Here is a 26,240-nt window from a genome sequence, read left to right as displayed (position 1 = left end):
AACAATAGCAGTTTAACGTTTCCTAGTTCATCAAATGTATTGTTGAAAGGCTTGGAAAAAATGCAACAGAGATCTGCCAGCTAGAGAATTAAACCTGTTAGCCTGACTGATGCAGAGGTCTTAGAGAGGAGGTCTATAGGCAAAGTCTGGGTAATATCTTGATAAGAAGCCTAGCCCCTGTCTGTACTTGTTGGAAAGTGGGAGGGTGCTTGAACACTGTGTATTGTTGGAAAGTGGGAGGGTGCTAGAACACTGTGTAGTGGGGGTAGACTATCTCTTTTGGTCATCTGGCTGGTAGGTGTTAACTCACACTGAAGTATGAATTAAATTGATTTTGTGTATGTATAGTGTTTTTGTATCTTGGAGGTGAAAGAGAGTTCCTTGCAGAGATGGAGTATTGGTGCGAGTGACTAATGTGATGTGTGGTTGTTGAGGAAAGGTAAAGAAGGTTCCCTTAACTTGCCATTTCCTTGTTATAAGGGTTTGCAGGGGTTGTATAAAAATGAAAAACATAACATTGGGAAACAGGTATTCACAAATAATAGAATACCATCTGGGTATAAAAGCAAAACAAAAAATGCTGATATGCCAGTGTTAAACAAAATAGCAGCAGCAGTACATAAACTGTTGGTTTACATGAAGGCCACATGGAAGAGCTATGTTTTATTAGGGTAGATTTTGTCTAGTCACCAACTGAAGTAAGAGACAAGGAACACTGAAAATACATTGCCTGATTTGTAGAACTGTGTAGGCACAAATGCATGCCACAATTTTTGTGAGCGGTCAATTCTAAAAATCTGGCTTTCACTAAATACACTTGATTAAATACCAGACACCTTGCATATTTCATTGTTTACAAGAATGTTCTGATGGATTTTACATACCCCACTGATTAAACACCTTGTTTGTAAGCCATCTGTACTCTGACTCTCAGAACACATTGCTAATTATTACTATCTTCAGTAATTTTGCAACACTTGTTATATGTATGAAGATAAGAATTTTTAAATCTACAGTAAAAAAAAATATTGATGCTGCTTAATTTACAGGTAACTTTTATTGAAACAGAATAAGCCTTTTTCTGTGCTACAGACTGAAACAAGCAAATACCAGTACAAGCGAATCTGTCTTTTTTTTTTTTAGTGAATAAATTATTTTCACTCACATTTTTTAATTGAGTACCCTTTTATAGTTTAATTCCTTGTGAATTTACACACAAGACATTTATACCTCGTTAAGGATCAGATTTATGACACCATTAAGTCTGCAATATCAGTTCTTCACACGTGGTATTCTCACTTCTTCATTTGGTGGTGACAGAAACAATTTACAAGATAAGCACCCCTAGCCACCAAGTCAACCCGTAATTAAACTACAAGAACTTATTTTTATTTATTAAAAACAATGTCACAGGTCTCAAACTTGAGTCTTCAGTATGATTTTTTTACTATGTAGATTGGTAGTGGGCAAATAATCCAACAGAAAACATATACAATAAAAATTCATTGTATACAAATACATCATATGAAACCAATGCAGACTAAAATCAATTACATTATTAAAAGTCTTTATTTAGGTTTGGTCAGTACAGGTAAGATAATATTGGAGTCACAGAGCAAGATGCATAAACTCTGTGGGATTAGTAATACCCAATGAAAGTGCTGTTCAGGAGAGCAAGCACTGTGGAATCTTCCCTGTACAGTTGTGTCCATCCTTAGGATTATCTGGAGAAGTCTGCTGTTCAAGTCTTGGCCCTTTTCAAATAAACTTTACTGATGTCTGAATATTGTAGTGGCTTTGTGATTAATGTGTGCAAACAGAGACGGGGGTTCAACTTACATTTTCACAGATGAAAGTCAAGTTCACTAACCCACTGTGCCACACAGACTAATATCCACATATGTTTGAAGGCATTTTGCTGTCCTACGTACTTGTGCTTAATTTCCCATCAAGTTATGGGCCGCTTCAAGGCATGCTGTTTTGTCAGTGTGAATGCATTGAGTTTGTTGAATATTATATTCTTACGATATTTTTTTTTCCAAAAGACGACAGCCTTGCACAGTCTCTGAAGTTTTCCAGTTTTGTTGGGTGCTGTTTGTTCATGCAAAAGGTAAGAGATGGACATTTGCTTTAAACTTTCTTTGTTAGTCTCCAGTATAGCTTATGTATGAATAAAAAGGAGTGATCCTCGTACATCAGATAAGCATCAAAAAGTTCAGCATATCTTAACCCATTGAATTTCCAGAGACGCCGTTCCACAACAGACCCCATGACCCTCTTTTTCCCTGCCTTTACTTCTCCAGTTCTACCTTTCCACACATTTTTAAGATTAATGATGAGACCACTTAGTCTTGTAACTTTTGTGTTGGCTGCATTTTCAGCTTTCCCAGCAGTTTCTCTCTCTAAAAGGGGGAAGCCTCTTGAAACTTTTATGGATCCATATTCAGATGTTCATGATGTGGATTTTCATGTCCATTGGTGACTAAGATAAGACCAAACTTGGGGTTGTCTCCTTGCTGTACCCATTTCTCTCCTTTAGCAGTTGCCTTTTCCTAATCTGCTCCAATTCTGATTTATCAGGGAACTGAACTCCTCATTTAATAATTACCTTCACTGGGTACCTGCCATGTTGCAAGAAAATGAATTTTATAATCTAACCTACCCCACTGTGCCAGGGTTGCTGAGAACAAAAAACACATAGCCCACACACCTCTCTCCAGGCCAGTCTGGCAGTGAGAGGGGAAAAAATTCTTTCCTAGCACCACAAAGGTAACTAGCATAATGCCCACAAGTCCCCAAAACCTGGTTTTGCTCCCACACCTCCAATTTGGATTAGAATTTCTTCCCAGTGCAGAATAGTGCCCCAAGGCAGGTTGAAGGGCTTATAAAACCTTCCCTTGGGTGCAATGGAGAACAACAGGCTTATGCTGGTTACTCTCGTATCCAGCCAGTCTGCCACAAACCTCATTCCTCAAGTCCACCAGAAGTCTGAGTTTCCAGAAAGATGGGATGAAACAGGGAAAGGGGGGCAATCCTTAAAGAGACAGAGTTTTCTTTTTTTTCTGCTGGCCAGACAAAGCTTTGCCACCCTTGAAACTGCTGAGGAATGAGGGGAGTAGGTGTTTTGTCATTTGCTTCTGCTGGATTTATAATTAATATTTTTGACTAGCTATGGATTTTTGAGGTTGTGCTTTCAGTGGTGAGCAACTTCTGATTCACAACTTACCTTTTCTGAGATCAGTGTGGATAAAAATTGACTTTTAAAAAAAAAATTAAAAATTGGATTGTTTTAGTTTAAATTAAAATGCATTTTTATTTTAAAAATAATCCTTTTTAAAATTTAATTTGATATTATGACAACCTGTGTTAATGCCTATACTTACTATAATCTGTTAATATTTAAATACAAAACATTAACATTTGAGGAGGGCTCACTCACGCAAGATGAGTAAAGGGAGCTGCTTTTAAAATATATGTAAAATCAGAGGGGTAATGTCTCTGAATTTGGAGTCAACCCAAGCTTCGTATTGCAGTGTCGTATTGCATTAAATATATAGGTATATTTCATTCTTTACAATAGAAGAAATAGTTACTTATATTTTTCTGAATGTCAGTACTTTCCATTTCTGTTGTGCAGAAATGATTTTGCCTTCATTGTTTTTGGTTTCAGTTTAGCTAGTAAGTGCAGAGAGACGGACTAATTCATTCAAACTTGAGTAACTTATGTATTCAACACAATTTAAGGTAGTTATGTGTAATGGCTTAAATAAATGTATAGATACAGTGGATGCTCTTGGTTAGCAAAAAGCACCAAATTTAGTATAAGGCTGTAGTCCGTTTCAAATCAGCATGTTTTATGGTTAAGCTAACATATGAGATTGTACCTTTTTAAATCAAGGTTTAGTTCAAGGTAACTTAGACAGCCCTGGGTGTGTAAATTACAGCTGCCTCCCCAGTCTTTAAAATCATAATAAAATTATTGATTTAAATCACTTTGATTTAAATTAATCTGGCCTGGCATAGGTGTCATATAACCTATAGCATTTTACAAAGAAAGGGAACATTTTATAATATTTGTAAGCCTAAAACACAGAATTAGTAGTGATATAAAAGTGGGGCAACAAAGATTATTAGATTAAATTGATCTTCAGGGTCATTAAAGGCACTTTTTTGCTTTGAAAGTTGCCTATTTTGTTTTGAGGGTTGACCGTTATCTTTATCGTGGCAACCGCACATTGATGACAAGTTGGGGCTTGTCTGTGCAACAAGCTTCCCAGGCTGAAGATCAGTGTGTGCAGCTTCGTTTTCCAGCAAATACAGCAGATTTGCTTGTTTAAAGCTTTTTTTGTCTGGAGCAAAGTAGGTCAGTGACTGGTTTTATTTGCTTTGTAAGATTAGTACTAAAATATTGTAATCTAGTATTATTGCTGTTTGTGTTGCTCTTTATCTTGCTTGTCAGAGAATCACTCTTTAAACTCTCTTTCTTGATTTCTTTTCATTTAAAATGGAAATAGAGCATTGAGCAGAATGTAACTTGTTTTTGTTATTTGATTTGGGAAGGGGAAAATAGTAGACCATTCTTTGAAATGCTGTGGACTGGGGAAATATAGTTTGGAATAATCTTTTGGTGCCCTTAAAATGAGATTTATTCTTGTCTGTGATGCTGTCAATGATTATTGTTTTACTAAACTTAGGCTTTCATTTTACTGTTGTGACACAGCACCTACTTAATTAATAAAAAGTAAACACAGTATCATTTCTAGAGCTTGCCTTGTTCTAACGTTTGTTTAATAGCTTGCAAATAGATCTGTAAATAAAAAGTATAAAACTTAAAAGAACATTCAGGATACACAGAATTGGAAGAGTTTGATCTAATTTATTTTAATTAGCTTCATGATTTTTATATCAAAGGAAATATGTATTCTAATTTACATGTATTTGCCTTTATATATCTTTATCTTCCATAATAAAAACTGTAGATTGTGTAACTTTGAGCATCAGTGACTGGCAGGGAAGACAGTTAATGAATAGCTTGCAGGGGTTCCCAAACTTGGTTCCTGGTTTGTTCGGGGTAAGCCCCTGCGAGCTGCGAGACACTTTTTGTTTACCTGAGCATCCGCAGTTATGGGCGCTCGCAGCTCCCAGTGGCCGAGGTTTGCCATTCCCGGCCAATGGGAGCTGCGGGAAGCGGTGGCCTGGCCCGCACCAATAAAACTGATAAAATTCATAAAACAACTGAATGCCTTGTACACGAAGAGCTAACCATTTTAAACCATCCACATTTGTAAATAGCTTCCTCCGTAGAGAAATACTACTTTTAAAAGGAAACTAGAGATCTAGGATATCTATTGCCTTTCTTATTTGCCTTAGCAATAGAAAATAACCAGTACCTGAAAAAATTATCATTAAAGAAAATATTGCAGAACCCAAAATTGAAACTCCAGAACGAAAGTCATTTCCTATGCAGATGACACTGTAGTAACATACGTAAGCCTTTTCTTCAGTATCTGTTGCTCTGTGAATTAGCTCACTTTGGTCAGGTCTTGGATTATAAAGTACATTTTTTAATAGTTATTGTCAATACTGATGAACCAAGAAACATATAGAGAAGTTAAAAATATCATGTCATTTCTGACATACCTAAGCGTAGAGAATGTAAGTACCTATTTGTGTGCACATATAACTGATACAATAGATTCACTTTATAAGGCTAACCTGTCCTCGTCTTCTGCAAAACTTCTCGAACAAAGCCAGAATGAAATAAAATGTCTAAGAAGGTTGACTGAATGATATAGTGTATGTGTGTGTATGTATGTATATATATAAAATTACGCTCTCATAATGCTACTGGATTCTGGAGGGTCTTTATAAGCCCTCAAGTTTTTTTAAGATTTTACAGTTACTATAAGAAGAGGGGAAGATATTGTGCTTCTGAACTTGAAGCAGTATTATCAGGCAGGTAACATAAGGATTTTCAGGTTGGAAGAAAGGAAACTAGAATTCCCCCTGGATTCAGGCAAAGAGAATATTCAATTTAAATATTGTGCTTTCCCATAAACTGAGAGTAAGGGAATAACTTCCCTTAATTAGGACATGATGGAAAAGGTCTCTTTTTTTAAAATAAAAAAAAAAAAAGGTGGTGACAGAATGTAACTAAGGTAACTCCATTCACTCTGATTACTAGCTTACAGAGTGAAATTTTGTGCATTTTTAGAAGTGCAGCATGGTACTTGAACCCTGGCTGGGGGGGAGAATTAAAGGGGCTTTACACTATTTTTGCACCCTCCCAATCATGGGCTGTTCCAGGAGTTGGAGAGACCCCTGATATAACTTAGACAGCCCTGGGCGTGTAAATTACAGCTGCCTCCCCAGTCTGCCCTATGGGCCTCAGGGCTGCCCAGAAACTATGCAACCTTGGCCACACTCCTTACAGGACAGGATTTCAGAAGGGGTCCTGGCTGTTTCCACCATATCTGCATCAAGAGAATCCTCGCCTGGCTGATTTGTGAGCTTTAAGGGCCCCTTTATGCCACTCTGGCCCTCTTATGCTATATGAAGGAGCCTGAATGATGAGGATCTCCACCACAAGAGCTTAAATAATTTGGAAACCAATTAAAAGTGTAAAAGCATAAAATGTTACAGTAACCTCCTTGAGAATGGGGAATTTATTACCCTGAAGTATATAAGAAACACCAAGAGGCTGAAATTTATAGTTATATTTACAATTTTATTATACCACCTTAAATACTATAATTAAAAACCTTCCTGTTTTAGCCAGTTTTATTTCTGCACACTCAGTGAAAAGAGTTAGAGGTAGAATATATATTTTAAAAATTACATAATATTAACAAGATAGAAACTTCTCCTCCCACTTACAGCCTGATTTCAAAAGAAGAGGAAGCAAGGAATGAGAGAAGAATGAACCCCAGGAATAATGCCATTACCTGCAACTTGATGGAATTTTAATAAATATTGTTATGTAAATTCTGTCATACTCCTGCAAGACGTGCTGGACTTACATGTAGACGTGTAGAACATACAGTTTGATGTTTCCCAAAATACAGAATTATTAATAAAAAATTGTCTCCAAAAAATCATTGGAATGACAATTGGAGTATTAACTTTTTTGTAATTTTAGGAATAGATAATAGCAAAATAGTGAATGCAGAACCACACTAACCTTTACAAATGTTATTTCTATTAAGGAAACATACTATAATAAGAGCTTGGCAGTCAGAGCCTTCTTCCACTTACAGGCTCCAAGGCAGCAAAACTCTTAGTCACATGCTTAACTTTAAGCACATGAGTAATCCCATTCCTGTTCAGCAAAGCACTTAAGCATGTGCATAAGACCCAGTATATTCAGTGAGACTCATTTGCTTTATTAAATTGGGGCCATAACAACTGCTTATGCAGTGTACCATGTTCAGTGGAAATAGAGTGTTAGACTTACTCTCTTCCAAACAAAGTGAAGATCTTCCAGGCTGAATAATTGTAGTTCATGTTGTCCATCTGTGCATTTTTGTGTCTCCTCTTCTCCAAGGAAAAGCTGGAAGGTGTGAAAAGAAGGGGGTTCTCGAGTTTGTTTAATATTTTGAAGAGTACAGAACTTGTGAATGTCAAGTGTTACTGGAGTAGAGTAGCAAATTCTATAATTGATTGTTTCTTAATGTGTGATGCAAATGTTGGGTATTATATGGGAAATGTATGTTATTTTAGAGGTTGTACTATGTAGTTCAAAGTTTTGTTTTAAACCTTGTATGACGAATGCAGAACTAGGGCATCATGACATTATAAAATAATACCACTAGAGAGAGATTCAAGTAGCAGTGAAAATGATTCTGGAAACCAAGAGCATGAAATAATACTTAAGACCTTTCAATCAAGGATTTTGACTTTTTAAACTACTGTTACAGAGACACCATCAATTTTAAAAATCACACTTCTGATTATCTACTATTGATACTAATACTACTGTAACTGGAAGATTAGCACATATTATTTCTGTTATTTTTTAGTTTACTTTGTGTTTGACAGCACTTTGTATACTTGTTTGACTGTTTCCATTTTTAGATACAAGTTGGGGGAGATAATATGTTTTATTGGACCACCTTGTTTCTAATATCCTGAGACTGACATGGCTTCAACAATGTTTCCATTTACAATTAGTTTCCTATGTTTGTGTGCATCTTTCACATAGCAAGAGAGGAGAGAGAAACATTACAATCATTTTCCTAGTATCTAATTAAAAAAAAATCAGAAAAAAGTTGCATTACTGCTGAAACTACTTTTAAATCGGTGTTTTAAATTGATTAGATCTCAAGTTGGCTGTGTTCCTATAAGCATCTCAAAACAATTTTGTGTGGGCAAGTACTTACTTCAGTTTTGCAGGAGGGGAAACAAACTTGGAGAGCCTTATCCATTGGCAGTCTGACAGACCAAGCTGTATAACACCAGTCTTGACATCTAGTCCCATGCTTTAGCATAAGAACGTAAGAATGGCCGTACTGGATGAGACCAATTGTCTATCTGTCCCTGTATGCGGTCTTCCTGAAGTGGCCAATGCCAGATGATTCAGAGGAAATTAATATAACAGCACAATTATTAAGTGATCCATCCCGTTATTCAATTAAAGCATCTGGTGGGGAGAGGCTTAGGGACACCTAGAGCATGGGATTGCATCCCTGACCATCTTGGCTAGTAGCCATTGAGGAACTTTTTCTCCATGAACTTACCTATTTATTTTTTGAACCTAGTTATATTTTTGGCTTTCACAACATCCCCTGGCAACAAGTTCCACAGGTTACTGTGCTTTGTTTGAACAAGTACTGTCTTATGTTTGTTTTTAACCCTGCTCCCTCTTAATTTTATTTCTTGTGTTATGTGAAAGAGTAAATAACACTTCCTTATTTCCTTTCTCCACACCATTTACAATATTATAGATCAGGCCCTACCAAATTGAAAATGGTGTCACAGACCAAGAAATTTGGTCTCCCCCCTGTGAAATCTGGTCTTTTGTGTGCTTTTTACCCTATACTATACAGATTTCACAGGGGAGAACAGTGTTTCTCAAAATGGGGGTCCTGACCCCAAAAGAGAGTTGCAGGGAGGTTGCAAGATTATTTTAGGGGGGTCGCAGTATTGCCACCCTTACTTCTGCGCTGCCTTCTGAAGGCAGTGCCCCACCAGCAGCAGCAGAGAAGTAAGGGTGGCAATACCATACCATGCCAGCCTTACTTCTAAGCTGCTGCTGGCTGCGGCTCTGCCTTCAGAGCTGGGCTCCCAGCTAGAAGCCACCGCTCTCCAGCTTCCCAGCTCTGAAGGCAGCGCTGCCACCAGGAGCAGCTCAGAAGTAAGGATAGTAGTACCGCAACACCCCCTTGCCCCCCAACCTTGCGATCCCCCCACAACTCCCTTTTGGGTCAGAACCCCTACAATTAATATACTGTGACATTTTAGATTTAAATAACTGAAATCATGACATTTACATTGACCAACATGGATGGAGAATTTGGTAGGGCCCTAATTATAGACCAGGCTGGCCAAATTTACTGACCATCTGAGCCACATACAACAATTTCCAGAAGTTCGAGAGCTGGGACATATCTGCCAGAAGTTGGAGCTTCAGCCCCATTCCTGCTGAAGCCGCAAGCCCTGGCAAGCTTGCCCCTCAGGGCTGAACCTCCCTCCCCGCTGAGCAGAAGCCCCTAACCTACCACTCTGCTGCAAGGCAGAGGTCCTGAGCTCTTCCCTGCGGTCTGGTAGGGGGAGAATGTGGGAGGTCTCTCTGGGACACACTTAAACTGTAAAAGAGCTGCATGTGGCTCACAACCCACGGTTTTGCCAGCCCTGTTATAGACCTCTATCATACCCCCCCCCCTTAGTCACTTATTTTCCAAGATGAATAGTCCCAGTCTTTTTAATCTCTCCTTTCTATCCCCCTAATCATGTTTGTTGCCCTTCTCTGTACCTTTTCCAATTCCAATGTATTTTTGAGAGGGGGCGACGAGAACTGCATGTAGTTTTTGAGATGTGGACGTACAATAACTTTATACAGTGGCATTATGATACTTACTTCTTATCTATCCCTTTCCTAATGGTCCCTAACATTTAGATTTTTTTGACTGCTGTGGCACATTGAGCAAATATTTTCAGAGAACTATCCATAATGATGCCAAGATCTTTCATGAGTGGTAACCGCTAATTTAGATCCCATCATATTGTATGTATAGTTTTCCAGTGTGCATAATTTTTTATTTATCAACATTGAATCTTATCTGCCATTTTGTTGCTCAATTATCCAGTTTAGTAAGATCCCTTTGTAACTCTTCACAGTCTGCTTCGGACTTAACTATCTTGAGTAGTTTTGTATCACCTACAAACTTTGCCACCTCACTGCTTACCCTTTTTTCCAGATTATTTGTGAATATGTTGAATAGCTCTGCTGCCAGTACAGATCTCTGGGGGACCCCACTATTTACCTCTCTCCACTGTGAAAACTGACCATTTATTCCTACCCTATATGCCCTGTCTTTTAACCAGTTACTGATCCATGAGAGGATCTTCCTTCTTATCCCATGACTGCTTACTTTGCTTAAGAGTCTTTTGTGAGGGACCTTGGCAAAAGGATTTCTGAAAGTCCAAGTACACTATAGCCACTGGATCACCCATGTCCATGTGTGCATTGACACCCCTCCTCCCAAAGACCTCTAGTAGATACGGGGGGAATGATTCCCCTTTGCAAAATCCATGTTGACTCTTCCCCCACCCCAGCAAATCATGCTCATCGATGTGTCTGGTAATTCAGACGTCTAAGATTGATAAATACTGTAGAACATATTTGAGGTATACAGACGTAACTTTTCAAATATAGTCAGTACCTACATTTCACAATATTAATGATCCTGACTTTCATTTAAGATATCACACAATATTCTTTATAGATAAAGACTATGACAGCAAAGTGTTCAGTGTAGTGAATTTATCAGGCCTGATTGGAGTTTCTGTTATAGAAAAGTGAACCTGTTGCCAATTGGCGTGGAGGTGTTGTTAGTGTAATAGGTGGGGCAGAGAGCAGATTTCAGGCTACCTATCAGAGTTTATGATGGTTCTGTACTCTGGCAGACCCAGAGAGCTGGGAAACCTCAAGAACGTAGGGGAGTCAGCCAGAATCATAGTGCTCCAAACCTGAGGTTGGAAGGGTGTTTTACAGAGAGAAGTGGGAAAGCAACATAGTTGGCTCCTCTTTTCCCTACTGCCCTGACTGCAACCCCTCTTCTGAAAATTTTGGAGGACTTAAACTGCTTCTACCATCAAAAGTGCTGTTCTTACTGAAAATGTGGTGATGAAATGATTATCTTTTAACAAACACGGAACCTAGTGTGGAGAAGAGAACTTAATGTAGAATTTCAATAGACTGCTAATGTAGTAGTGAGCTAATACAAGGAAATACGTCTTAAAAAAAGACTTTGAATTATATGTACACATTGATGTGTTCTAAATTAACTTGTCACGATGTGGATAACTCAGTGAAGACTTCTACTCAGTGCACAGCTCTTTTCTCTTCTATGTATGGTATACCACCACACGCTGAAACATCTCAGAGTATAACAGCAATCAAAAAAGTAAATGCAATTAGTCTGTATTTAAGTTATAGAGAACAATACTGAAAATATTAAATGGCATTATATAAGTTTCGTAGTATGTTCTCATTTGGAATACTGTGTTCAATTCTGGTCATCACACCTCAAAAAAGATACTGCAGAAAAAGAATATTGCAGAGAAGGCCAACAAATCTGATTGGAGTCATGGATAGACTTCCATTTGATGAAATTGGAGGTTATTATTATTAGGACTCTTCAATAAATAAAGGGATAAATAAAAAACTACATAAATATATATAAAATAAGGAAAGCCTCTTCCCCACTGTGCATTGTCTGTCTCTTCTGATACATTCCCTGTATTCCCATGCTGGGTAGAGAGGGGTTCTGGTGCAGGAGGTGGCAGAGCCAGGCAGTGGAGCTGGTATAGGCAGCAGTAAAGCCACATTTGTCAGCTTTGTACTAGCAGAGATTCCTCCTGCTTGGGCGAATTCACTGGGGATGTTCTCTGACCACTTTAAGTGCCTTCTGCTCTGCTTCACTGCCACAAAGTGAACTTGGCAGACTGGAACATCCAACCTGTTACGTCAACATTTTGTTAGTTTTGTTTTCAAAACAGAATGTAGTAATAACCAGTAAAGTTAACACTGTTTCTAAACACACAAATGTTTATCTGTTTATCGGTCCCTTTTTCTATCAGATATTTATTACAGTCACCAAAGAGAAAGATGTTGCGATATGATTCCGCATTATGATTATAGATCAGCTCTGAAGAGTGAATTGTTTTCAGAATCTTGAAGCTTATATTATTGTAAATTAACCCTATGTATATTTCTAATCACACAGGAAATTTTCCCATGATCAGTGATGACTTAGTCAATTCCTACCACCTCTTGCTATGTGCTTTGGATCTAGTGTATGGAAATGCTCTACAGTGCCCTAATCGTAGGGAACTTCTGAATCCTACCTTTAAAGGTATGTAGAAAAAAATAGTTTAGTTTTCTTCAATCCAAGACCATGAAAACTGCTAAAACTAAATCCTTTTTTTGAGACTGTGTAGGGCAGAGACTAAATAATAGAATATTGGCTTGATCCATGAAAAGGACTAAACATCTTGAAGCTATTAATTCTTTGTTCTAACTGGCTGTACTGTTTAACAGGTTTGCATTATACAGTACACTCTGAAATAGACAACTGGAATTCGTTAATGGTGCATAGAGAAGCCAGGAATATTATTTACAAAGAAAGCACCATTGTGGGAAGCTAGCAAATCAACCAGTGCTTTCTCGTTAAAGACGATAGACAGTGACAAAATATAAATTGACATGATAAACACGTACATATAATTCAATAGTGAAATGTTTCCATTGAGTCAGTAATATAATTTTTTTCTTCAGACTTAAACTTTTGTTTTCAGTGCAGTGAGCTTTTAGCTTATTTGCCTCTAACATTTTCCTACATTTAGCTTAGTTTAATCATTGGTGATGATGAGAGCCTGTAAGCCTCTTCTTAGGACAGGGGTCGGCAAATTTTTTGGCCTGAGGGCCACATTGGGGTTGCAAAACTGTATGGAGGACCAGGTAGCGAAGGCTGTGCCTCCCCAAACAGCCTGGCCCCCGCCCTGTATCCGACCCCTTCCACTTCCCGTCCCCTGACTGGCTCCTCCCGAGACCCCCAGAACCCCAACCCCTATCCAACCCCCCCACTCCCTGTCCCCTGACTGCCCCGACACCTATCCAGACCCCTGTCCCCTGACAGGCGCCCTGGGACTCCCATGATTATCCAACCCCCCCTGTTCCCTGTCCCCTGACCACCGCTCCCCAGACTCTCCGCCCCATCCAACCGCCCCTACTCCCTGTCCCCTGACTGCCTCTGGGATCCCCGGCCACCTTACCATGCCGCTCAGAGCAGTATGTCTGGCAGCTGCACTGCTCGGCCGGAGCCAGACATGCTGCCGTGCTGCCCTGCAGCAGCTCGCAGGCAGCGTAGTTGCGGGGGAGGAGGGGACAGTGGGGGCAGGGGCTAGCCTCACCAGCCGGGAGCTCAAGGACCAGGCAGGACGGTCCTGCAGGCCGGATGTGGTCCGCAGGCCGTAGTTTGCCCACATCTGTCATAGGACCACTTTTTTTGGCTATATTTTATTAATTCTTAGAATTCATAAGTATTTGATCAATTTTCCATTAGAAACAAAATGGTTTTACATGTTTGTGATTATTTTTCTCTGTCACAGATTAAAAATGTTTATAAGTAGTGTTTGATAATATTGTCAAATTAAGTTGACATTCTAAGATTCATCAGTGCTTTTCAAGATGGCTAATTATTTTAGTCTTGCAGTATGTATGTTCTTTATATAGATATATGTAGTTAGCAGGACAGGAATTTATAGAACGAAATATCACATTTTTCTCTTTAATTTGTAGGCCTTCCTGAAGACTTTCACAGTAAGGATTATAAACCATCTTCTCACCCTCCCTGCATCATTGAAAAGCTCTGCTCCTTACATGATGGTTTGGTTTTGGACGCCAAAGGCATAAAGGAACATTTTTGGAAGCCATATATTAGGAAACTTTTTGACAAGAAGGTTTGTCTAATAGACTTAAAAGATTTCTTGTAGAGGGGGAAGAAATCTGCTTAATGACTGGCTTTAAAATGGTACAGTATTGAAATATTCACCATCTGTACTAAATTTTCTTACAGATTTTAAAAGGCAAGGAAGAAAATCTGACAGGATTTTTAGATCCTGGGAGTTTTGGAGACAGCTTGTGAGTGTTTTGCATAAAAATTCCTTCCAAATTTCAAAACAAAAGCAGTTATATTGACATTATATGTTTTTATGTTTTGCACCTGTGAGTGGTAGTAAAATATTAACTAGTTGATTAATGTAATTGCTTGGAGTCCTGAATTAAATGTATTTTCAGGTTCTTGTTTTGAGGTATCTCAGTTTGAGACATATTTCAGGGCTCACACTTCTTGAAGAAGAAATTATTTGCTGTGTTCCATTATTTTAGTATCCCTTCTGGTTTTTTAGAGATCAGAGTACCAGAAAGAGAGAGAGATTTATTTTATTTGTGTTGCCTAATAGAGAGAGGTGTGGAACCACAGACAGTTATTTTCATATTGAGAACATGAATTAGGATATATGGAAGGAGGATTTCTTGATGAAAAACCAACCTTTTTCAGAAAGATTCCTTTTTTTCCTTATTTGTATGAAAATGTTTGGGAATGGAGGAAATTATTTAAAACAAACTGGTCTCAGACATAGCATTTGTTCTAATGAACTTGCTGAATGGAAGTCTTTAAAATAAAATCTATTCATATGATTTGCGAGCTAGATAGTATTCAAACTGTGAAATGCATTTGACAGTAAAAGTACTGTATATTGAAAAGCCTTGGCATGAATTTTGTTCCCCTCAGATCTTCAGAAATGATTACAGATATCTGTGTTACTTCTCCTTTCCATTCAATGTTTGGCATCTGGCCATGCCTCCTGGCAGTTGTCTCAGACCCATGAGAAGGTTGTATTAGATCAAAAATTCTGCCTTAGTGCTGCCCCCATTCTTGCCATCTGAAGAGCCCATGTTTGTCCAGTAACCCCTTCTTGGGTTAATTGGGAAGTGGTTCTAGGTCAAGAGGTACACAGGACACTGATAGGCCATTTTGAAGAATGGCAGGTGAGCATGAGCATGTTATTTCCAATTATGAAGAATTGTTTTCTAAAATTTAGGCACATGATTTCAAAATCATTTGTGAGTAAAGGTTCACAGCATTATGTAAGGGAGAAGAGGAATATAAAGGAGGTCTCTCATGAATGGTATCGAGAATCAGAGTTATTTAATTTTAGTATGTGTTTGAGAGAAAAGAGGTATCTAAGTTAGAAATTTTATACTCTTCCTTTAAGGAAAGAAGATGTGTACATCATGTATGAATTACTAACGAATGTTTGTTGCTTATCAAATGTGTATTTTCCACATACTTTGAGACATACAGTAAAAATCTTTTAAAATCCCCTTTACAGAGCAAAACCATCCCTTGATTCCTCCACCAAAGAAAAAATTAGTTAACTTTTTTTTTAAATATCTTGTTATAGGAATATAAGGAGTTTTTTAAAAGGTGGAACTTGAGACATTCACAAGGGTCTAAGTAATCAGATCACCTAGGTGCTTTTGAAAATTTCACTCAGAAGAAAAGCAGTTTTTACACCAGAATATTGTGGTCCTAATGGCCGTGTCTTCCCTACAAAAAAAAGTCTGTTCTTAACTTGAGTTAGCTAATGTGAGGTAAAATCCTAGTGAAGACAAGGAATTTTGTAAGATTGTGTTAAAGGCTAGGCTCCCCCATGGTCTTTAACTCAACCAGCTAACTTGTGTGAAAATTACAAATTTCCCTGTCTTCACTAAGATTTTACCTCACATTAGCTAACTTGAGTTAAGAACACACTTTTGTAGGGAAGACAAAGCCAATGAAAGAATGCTCCTATGGTTCTATTCTCTTGGTGTAGTAAAAGCCTTTCCCCTTTTTCATGAAACAGTCAAAGGTTTTCTTTAATGTGAAGGGGGCAAGAGGGAGTGTGTGTATTTGAACACACTTTAAAAAGGCAGGAGTTTATGGAAATTGAGCCTGTCTTGCAGCACACATCCCTGTGTGAGGTAACATCCCCTTTTCAGACAGTGGGAGACCTAGACACACATGCATTTCTCTGAAGTGAAAACACACGTACACACAGAGCCAGATCATCTGCATTTGGCCTAATTGTGGAGGGAAAGAAGAAGAGTTCAGGACAAAAGTGTTTTCTCTCCACCTTTAGGCATGGATTATGTCCCAGTGCAATTTAGAGCAATTCAGGGTGTTTTGCTCAGCTGCAATAAGCCCCCACGGACTGCGGTGGCAGTTGGGGATCATTGGAATGCAGCAGCACTCTAGCCATGCCTCTGTATCATTCACCAGAGGTCACAAGGTGAGGTGACATACGTCTAGGTATGCGAGCTCTTCAGCACCCAAAGATTTTCCTTACACTAGAGGAAACCTCAGTTAGCCTGTTACATACAGTTTGTAAGTAGCTCCGACATTATGTTTTTCCTTCTCAGTGTACTGGCAGTGAGCGGTTTTACTCCTTTTGTTTTCTCATGAGGGACAGCTGATTACTAATTTAATATACTCTGATCCTAAAAACTATTCACTTACAGACTGTTTTATGTTGCCCACTTCCAATTTATTTTTAATTCTTATTTGCCTTATATGCTTCTGCTAATTCATACTCAAATAATTTTAGAATAATATGTACCTAAAATTTTAGTTAACAATCTTTTTTATAATTGGGGGAAAAACATGCTTAAACTTACATAACATCCTTTAGGACTTTTGAAAATGATTTTTTGGTGACACATGTGCCTTCAAACCCAGAATCACTTTCTGATTGATTCTAGGAGGCGCTCTCAGTTAGGAGGAACTTCCAGACAAATACAGATTTCTCACTGGTATGGAAAGCTAGAGGAGCTAAGGCAAATCTAATACTGCTTTCTGTTAGCTCTGTGGCTGTTACTAAGTGGCATAGCCACTTGTCAAATTGAATAGGAAAGACAGATATATATTCTTGCTGTTATCTTACTTGTTATATTATGGACCATGACACAAATCTCAAATATTAAATTAGGATTAAAAATATCTTCAGTAAATTTCCAACAGGCAAAAGTACCAGATAAATGTACAGATGCTTCCCGACTTACGCAATCGTTCCGGAATGCCTTGCATAACTTGAATTTTGCGTAAGTCAGAAACGTATATCTGACCATTACGCAAAAAAAAAAAAAATTAAAAAAATATCCTCCTCTTTCTAGCTTACAGAATTTTTCTGTAAATGCAGATTTGCATAAGTCGGGTTTTGCATAACCTGGGGAGCGTCTGTATACAATAAGTAGATAAAGCAGCAACCCATCAGTTGTGGCAGATGTTTATACAGCTTTTGCTTTGAGTATCTGAGGCTTTTTTTTTCCTGCTATAGCAAAGCCATCAACAAAGCCTATGAAGAGTATGTTTTGTCAGTTGGAAATCTGGATGAGCGGATATTTTTGGGGGAGGATGCAGATGAGGAAATTGGAACTCTGAGAAGGTGCCTAAACACAGCTTCCGGAATGGAAACAGCTGAAAGAGTGCAAATGAAGTATAATCTGCAGCAGCACTTTGACAGAGTGAGTATGACATGGTCTGTGTTACATACTGGCTCTTTTTATGTTTGTTCTAGTCAGTGGATGATTTGAGTAAGGCTGTGTCAAAGAAAGATGCAGCTGCTTAATTACGACTACTTTTTGTTCTGCTCTGTTTGATTTGCCTATGGCAGACAGCACGGTTATTACAATAACTGATTATAGATTAATATTTTAATTTTGTTCAGAGTATGCATTTTAGATTTACCTTTTTTTTTTTTTTTTTTTTTTTTTATTTAGCAGGCAGTGTTTTTAGGGCTGCCAATTATATCAGCATTTATACTGACAACATTCTTTTTACTCACACTGCCAATTCTTCTTTGACTGACACTATAAGGATGTTGAGACTTTTCAAAAGCTTGTTACTAATAAATCTTTGTGTAAAACAATCTTCATTTACCTTACTTGGCTTGTTGATGATGACAGAAGTGCAAAAGGAGTGTGCACTTTACAGTGAGATAACATTCTGAACTGATTCAGTCCTGGTAAGAAAATTAGGAGGTATATCTTATTTTATTCAAAAAAAGTATTATATGCTCATCCAAAAAGCATGCCAGTACTAATTAATATACATGAGCGACTGCTCTCATGTTGTTGAGGTGAAATGCTCATGAGGGTTGGCTGGTGACTATAGAAGAGACTGTTTTATAGTTCAAGTCTGATTTAAAGAGCTGAAAGAAAACCTTGTTTCAGTAGTGAAGACCGCTGATAGGAAAATGTCTGTGATTTTAGGCCTAGGGGGGTTTTTTTGTTTGTTTGTTTGGTTGTTTTTACATCCGCTCCTCTGTAGTTGAGCTGTTTACTTGTTAGACGTCAGCTATGTTTGTTTGTTTTTTCAATTGGGTGTATACTGAGCAGGACTTAACGAATAGTATATGATTCCTTTCAAACTTTGGGTATTTGCCAAAGTGACCTCCGATCATTAGACTGGACATCCAGTGTCAATTCCTGCCTCAGTCTGCACCTATCTGTCACGCAGCTTTCTTATTTCCAGTGGAATAAAAGAGAGATGAGCAGTGCAGACAGAAGGCTTGGGCCCTGATTCTGTACCCCACACCATTGATGTTGGTGTGCATCTTCCCAACAGAGATAGGTGTAGGCCTTTTAATTCTCGTCTCAGTAGCTGTATATAGATGAATATTGTCTTCTACTTGACATCTGTTGCACGGGGCATATATGAGCATCATAGCTGACTTCACAGAATATGCAGTACTATTTGACAGTGTGCAATCCTCAGACAGGTTTGAGAGAGTCTTTGAGGGGGGAACTGGAAACCCTCTTTTACATGGTTTTGTCAGAATAATTATTTCAAAAGGGATATAAACCTACCCTGGCCTCTCCAGAAGGTAAAGGCACTGTTAGCTTGGGACCCAAAAAAATAAAGGACACTTCCACTGTGCATGGGTAGGTTACTGGCCCACTTTCTAATGTTATATTTATTTCCCTTCTCTCTTGTAGGCAGTGGAAAAGGACATACACTGAGATTTTCAAAGTGAAACTAATGGGAGATGCATCTGAATTCCCTTAGATGGCTTTGAAAATCTCAACTACAGTATATTCATGGCGGTTGTTTAGATATTGGAACATGTGCATGTATTACACATGGATGAGGCAAACTCATTGTTAAATTTGTCAGTTTAAAAAAGCCTCAGCCTTTGTGGCTCTGACATTACATCCACATGTAACAAACTTCAGTCAGTCACTATTTTTATACCTTGTTCTGCTGTGAGTTTAGAACATGTTCAACTTCCAATTAAATAATACCTTTTTTAAATATTATACCAATTTATAAACCTGCTGCTTCTGCTTTTAGTAGTATGTAGCCACATCTGTGCTGTGTTAAACTTTGTTTCTTCTTTGAGTTCTTGTTCATGTCAATTCCATTCTAGGTGTGTGCGCGCCCACGTGCACAGTCATTGGAGATTTTTGCCTGAGCGGTATCCATAGGGTTGGCTGTGGCTCCCCTTGAGTGCCGCGCTAATGCACTGGTATATTAGGCTCTGCTGGCCCTGCGCCCTCTCAGTTCCTTCTTACTGCCCATGACGCTTGGTTGGAGCACCTCGCCTTGCACTGCAAGAGTGTTACCAGTTCTTTGCATATAGTTTGTAGGTAGTCAGTTAGCCATTATGGTAAGTGTTAGATTAGTTTGGTGGGATTTTGCCCTGGAGCGGGGCATGCCCTGTTCCCCCTGGCTTCAAACCATGCTCGTCATGCAACAAGCCAATGCCTATTAGTGATCCCCGCGACAGCTGTTTGAAGTGCTTGGGGGGAGTCCCATAGAAAGGACAGGTGCAGAATCTGTAAAAACTTTTGCCCAAAAGGAGCAGGATATCCACTTGAGGGCCCTCCTCGTGGAGGTGCCGAAGAAGCGGCAAAAGAAGAAGAGCCCACTCAGTACCCATACTGGAGCCTGTAATGCCAGTCCCGTATTCCCAGCATTCCTCCCTGGCCACCTCGGACAAAACTGTCTCCAGTACCAGAGTCGGAACACAGTACCAAATCCAATGTGGGTCAGCGCAGCAGGCCCCAACACCTGAGGAGCCGTCACCAGAGAGGGAAGGTGAACCCATTGTCATCTTTGGACGAAGCAGTGGCGGGTCCCTCCCAAACAGGTAGTCCCACTGATGACTTCAAGGAGCACCAGGCCCTTCTTAAAAGGGTGGCTACCAATTTGAACTTAAAATTGAGTTCACGGATGAGTCTGACAACCTCTTTAATGTTGTATCCTCCTCCATCCCGGCCCGGGGCCATGCTGCCCGTCCACCCAGGGATCCTTAAGATTGCCAAAAACTGTGGCAGACCCCCTCTTCCATTCCACCTACTTCAATGAAGGTGGAAAAGAAGTACTACATCCCTGCAAAAGGGTTCAAATATTTGTACATACATCTTCCAGTGGCATCACTGGTAGCGTCTGCTGTTAATGAAAGAGACAGGCAAGGCCAAGTCAGTGAGACGCCCAAAAACAGGAGACTAGACTTGTTTGACAGGAAAATGTATTCAATGGCCAGCCTGCGATTTCAGGTGTCTAACCACCAGGCCCTGTTAAGCAGGTACAATTTTAATCTGTGTGACTCACTTAGCAAATTCAGGGAGGCCCTCCACCAGGACCAAGGCCAGGAGTTTGCCGCTTTAGTGGAAGAAGGCACAGTGGTGGGCGAGAGGGGCCCTCCAGAAGGCCTTGGGATGCTACAGGCTTGGCGGCCAGGGTGGTCGCCTCTACAGTGATCATGAGGCACAGATCCTGGTTGCAGTCCTCTGGGTAATCCTAGGAGATGCAGGCCACTGTTCAGGACCTCCCATTTGAGGGGGCAGGGCTCTTCTCCAAGCTCATGGACTCATGGCTCGATGGCCTTAAAGATTCCCGTGCTGCCCTCCGCTCCTTGGGCCTTCATACCCCTGAGCAGGCCAGAAAGCTGTTCCACCCTCTGCCTTCTCCGCCTCTCCAGTCTAGGTCCTGGCGGACTCCCCAGCTGAGCACCTACAGGAGAAAGGATAAAGACAAGGGGTCTAAGCAGCAACACTTGCCGTCTTCCCGTTTGTCTGCTCAGCCTAGCGCTTCCAGGAACCAAGGAGGCCAGAAGCAGGCAGGTTGAGGGTGTGCTCAAGGACGGTGCCCCGTCACATCCCAAGATCCACCCTCCTACTCTTTCCTCAACCGCCTGCACCCCTTCCGGTCAGCCTGGTCATGGCTGACCTCAAACTGTTGGGTTCTCAAGGTAATATCTTCCCCATCCCTCTTTTTCAAGAGGTGAAGAATCTCCTGCACCTGGGGGCGGAGGAGGAGGTCCCTCGGGATATGAAAAGAAAAAGGTTCTACTCCCTAATCCCGAAAGCAAAAGGGGGCCTCAGACCCATTTTGGACCTGCATCGCCTCAACAACTCTCTCAAGAAGTTGAAGTTTTGCATGGTCTTCCTGGCTTCCATCATCCCCTCCCTTGATCTGGGAGACTGGTATGCCACCCTCGACTTGAAGGACACGTATTTCCATTTTCCCAGGGCATAGGCACTTCCTCTGTTCTGTGCTGGGCCAGTGCTATTTCCAGTTCATGGCACTGCCTTTTGGGCTCTTGTCAGCCCCAAGAGTATTCACAATGTGCATCGCGCCAGTGACTGCTTACCTGAGGCACCGGGGTGTTCAAATTTACCTGTACCTCAACAATTGGCTAATAAAGGGATCAGGTACAGTGGCACCTCGATCTGGTTTGCTCCGCCTGTCGCGAATAAATGAGTAAATGTCAACCTTAATTCCAGTGCAATGCATAGAGTTCATTGGAGCAGTCCTCAGCTCTACTCAGGCTAGAGCTTTCCTCTCCAAAGCCTGGTTCCAAGCCATGACGGGCCTGATTTTGTGCATGCAAGCCCACCCTCTCACCACCACTCACACATGCCTGCGATTGTTAGACCACATGGTGGCCTGCACTTACATGGTCCGGCATGCGCTGCTCTGCCACAGGCCCTTGCAGGCATCGCTGGCATCTGTCTATGTCCCCAACAGACACAGCATGGACTGTGTAGTCAGGGTCCAAGACCACATACTGTTGTCACTCACCTGGTGGCAGAATCCTGTATCAGTGTTGGAGGAAGTTCCCTTCACGGCTCTTTCCCCATTGGTGACCCTCATCTCTAATGCCTCGGACCTGGGATGGGGAGCCCACCTGGGCAATCACAGCATGCAAGGTGGTTGGTCGAATCATGATCACTCCCTGCACATTAATGTCAGGGAGCTCGGAGCGGTTCACCTGGCCTGCCAAGCCTTCCAACCTCACATAAGAAACAGGATAGTCCAGGTCCTGATGGACAATACAGCAGCTATGTTCTATATCAACAAGCAAGACAGAGCCAGAACGTCTGCCCTTTGCCAAGAAGCCCTCAGGCTCTGGGACTTCCATGTACAACATGACATCCATCTTGTAGCCACACACCTCCCCAGGGCCAGGAATGCTTTGGCAGGACCATCTCGTCTTGCCACAAGTGGTCCCTCTATCTGGAAGTGATCAGCATCATTTTCAAGAGGTGGGGGACTCCCCGGGTGGACCTGTTCACGTCTAGGCAGAACAGGAAATGCCACGTTTTCTGCTCTATTCAGAGGATTGACAGAGGCTCTCTGTCAGATGCTTTTCTGCTCTCGTGGTCGTGGGCTCTGTTATATGCCTTCCCCCCCAGTGCCGTTAATTCGCAGAGTCCTCATCTAGATCAAGTAGGACAGGGTGAAGGTGATCCTCATAGCTCTCGCTTGGCTGGTTTGGCACCAGGACTGGTACAGCATACTGCTGGACCTCTCGGTGGCTGCTCCATTAAGGCTACCGCTCAGGCTGGATCTGCTGTCCCAAAACCACAGCAGTCTTCTGCATCCAAACCCGGCAGTGCTGCACCTGAAGGCTTGGATGCTGCATGGTTAAATGCAGAAGAGCAGGAGTGCTCAGCCAGTGTCCAACAGGTCCTGGTGGGCAGCAGAAAGCCCTTCACCAGAGCGACCTACCTGGCCAAATAGCAGAGGTTCGCTTGTTGGACCTCAGATAAAAGCATTCAGCCCGAGTGGGCCTCACTGCAGCTCCTTTCATCTATCAAGGTCCACTTGGCCGCTTTCTCGGCCATCCATCCACTGCTTGAGGGTGGGTTGGTTTTCGCCCAGGACATGACTGCCAGGTTCCTCAAGTGCCTCTACCCTCACGTCAGGGACTCGGTCCCTCAGTATGGGTAGAGGCACTTGTGCAGGCACGGGATCCCACTTTGAGCCTCTGGCTTCCTGCTTGCTCCTTCTTATTTCCTGGAAGGTTGTGTTCTTGGTTGCAATAACATCTGCCCTCAGGATCTCTGAGATTAGGGTGCTTACCTTGGAACCTCCCTATACGGTCTTTTACAAAGACAAGGTCCAGCTGCGGCACACCCAGCTTTCCTGCCTAAGGTGGTCTCACAGTTTCATAGGGGCCAGGACATTTACTTACCTATCTTTTTTCCAAAGCCGCATAAGTTGGAGGGGGAGTGTAGGTTGCATTCCCTAGATGTCAGGAGGGCGCTGGCCTTCTACATTGAAAGGGCCAAACCATTCCGCAAGTCAATGCAATTGTTCATTGCAATGACTGACAGGATGAAAGGTCACCCAATGTCTGCTCAAGAATTTCTTCTTGGATCTCTGCCTACATTCGTTGCTGCTACATTCAGGCAATGGTGCCCCCTCCAGCAATCGTAACAGTCCATTCAACCAAGACACAGGCCTCTTTGGCAGCTTTCCTAGCCCAAGTGTCTATCCAGGACATCTGTAGGGCGGCCACCTGGTCATCTGTCCACACATTCACATCCAATTATATGCCTACCCAGGAAGCCCAGGACGATGCTGTCTTCAGTAGAGCAGTGCTGCAAGCCACAAGACAGTGAACTCCAAGCCCACTTCCCAGGATACTGCTTGAGAGTTGCATAGAATGGAATCGACATGAGCAAGCATTTGAAGAAGAAAAAATGGTTACCTACCTTTTCGTAACTGTTGTTGTTCAAGATGTGTTTCTCATGTCCATTCCATTACCTGCCCCTCTGTCGGAGTTGCCTGAAAGAAGGAACAGAGAGGGCGTAGGGCCGGCGATACCTAATATACCAGTGCATGAATGCGAGACTCAAGGGGGTGACACAGCCAACCGTATGGATACGGCTAAGGCAAAAATCTCCAATGACTGCACGTGGGCGCACACACACCTGGAATGGAATGGACAAGAGCAACACATCTTGAAGAACAACAGTTCCAAAAAGGTAGGTAACTGTTTTTTGGTGCTTTTTGGTGACCACAAAAATAACCCCATACTGTTCATGTTTCTGTCATTTTGCCAAGGGAGGTTGGGAGATATAGAACAGAGACTTAGAAGGAAGGAAGAAAGAAAAGGAGTACTTGTGGCACCTTAGAGACTAACCAATTTATTTGAGCATAAGCTTTCGTGAGCTATAGCTCGCTTCATCGGATGCATACTGTGGAAAATACAGAAGATGTTTTTATACACACAGACCATCTTCTGTATTTTCCACAGTATGCATCCGATGAATTGAGCTGTAGCTCACGAAAGCTAATGCTCAAATAAATTGGTTAGTCTCTAAGGTGCCATAAGTACTCCTTTTCTTTTTGCGAATACAGACTAACACGGCTGTTACTCTGAAACCTTAGAAGGAAGGAGGCAGCAGAGATAGCAGGGGAGGCGGTGACATTGAGAGGTGGCTTATTTTCATTTTATTTGATTTTTTTTAAAAAAATCTATAATAAAGCTGAGAACCAAGTTCGGTCACTCTTTGGGGCTGGGACTGTCTTTTTATTCTGTATTTGTACAGTGCCAGCACAGTGGGGAGATGGTCTATAATTAGGGCTCCTAAGAGCTATAATAATAAAAATATCCCCTTCAGAAATGATTTACCAAAGACAAAATATGGTTAGGATGTTCCTGGGTAGAAAATCCATGGAAAGGGCTTTAGAGCCTAAATGTGTTCGTATATTTTGTTTCAGTTCACACTTTACTTCTTGTGATGGCCAGCCAGCCTGACCTAAAATGCTAGTGAGAGTGTAGGCAAAAATGTATTAGGTATATTAAACAGCGCATGTTCAAAGTACAAGAAGAAATATATCTGACCACCCTGCATCAAGTGGAAAAGTGCACATGGATGGAGAGAGATTTATTTAACAAATTCTGCCCATACGACAGCATGTGACATTAGCTGTCAGCAGGCCATTGTGGTACACTCAGAAATAAATTTGATGTCTGAAATGTGTTTGGATTCTTGCTGACTCAAGGCCAGTAGAAGAAACCATATTTCTTATCCGCCTTGATCAGTTTGAAAGCAACCTTTGGGATCTTTAGTTTGAAGTAAAAGGCCTTAACTAGGAGAAGTACCTTGGAAATTGTTGCTTGGAGGTGAATTTAATGCATGATGAAGTATGCAGTGTAAGAGAGAACTTTTCTGACATGTGAAATGTTTGTTTTCCCTTCTCCTGTCATGCTGTTCTCTAGCATTTCTTGGGTATGTCATGCAATTTTATAACAAACTGATATGCAATCTTGCAATTTTTGTCTTTTAGTCTAAATCACTTAGAATTACAACACCTCTTACTGGCCGCAAGTATATTAAAGAGAGCAACCCCAATGTGACCCCTGTTTCCATAGCAACATACAACTTGAGCCGTCTTCATACAATGCTGACAGGACTGAAAAATGCCCCCAGTGAAAATTTGGAGCAAATACTCAGGTTAGTGTGATCATATGATTTTTTTGGCCAACTAATACAGGTTTAAAAATAGATAAATGCTTTGTATTACACCTGTTGGTAAATTATATTTGCTGTGTTGGTCCTAGGACAGGGGTGAGTAAACTTTTTGGGCCGAGGGCCGTATCTGGGTGGGGAAATTGTATGCAGGGCAGGGGGTTGGGGTGCGGGAGGGAGTGCGTGTGCAGGAACAGGCTCAGGGCAA

At 41.0% G+C, this 26,240-nt stretch overlaps 1 protein-coding gene across 3 annotated transcripts in view; it reads left to right on the top strand.

Annotated features, from left to right (window-relative positions):
* Positions 1–26,240, top strand: part of RBL2 (RB transcriptional corepressor like 2) — a 59,520-nt gene that overhangs the window by 16,737 nt on the left and 16,543 nt on the right. For 2 of the 3 annotated variants that reach the window (XM_074968609.1, XM_074968607.1), the window contains exons 4-9: positions 2,046–2,110; positions 12,447–12,575; positions 14,021–14,181; positions 14,298–14,362; positions 17,599–17,785; positions 25,851–26,017. In XM_074968609.1, the coding sequence (XP_074824710.1) occupies positions 2,046–2,110; positions 12,447–12,575; positions 14,021–14,181; positions 14,298–14,362; positions 17,599–17,785; positions 25,851–26,017 (774 nt within the window). Of the gene's footprint in view, positions 1–2,045; positions 2,111–4,314; positions 4,364–12,446; positions 12,576–14,020; positions 14,182–14,297; positions 14,363–17,598; positions 17,786–25,850; positions 26,018–26,240 lie in introns of those variants that run through there. The other variant, XM_074968608.1, reaches the window with a different exon arrangement.

This window comes from Natator depressus, chromosome 12 (genome assembly GCF_965152275.1).
Source record: "Natator depressus isolate rNatDep1 chromosome 12, rNatDep2.hap1, whole genome shotgun sequence".
NCBI classification, from domain to species: domain Eukaryota; kingdom Metazoa; phylum Chordata; order Testudines; family Cheloniidae; genus Natator; species Natator depressus.
This window is presented reverse-complemented; position numbering and strand designations above follow the sequence as displayed.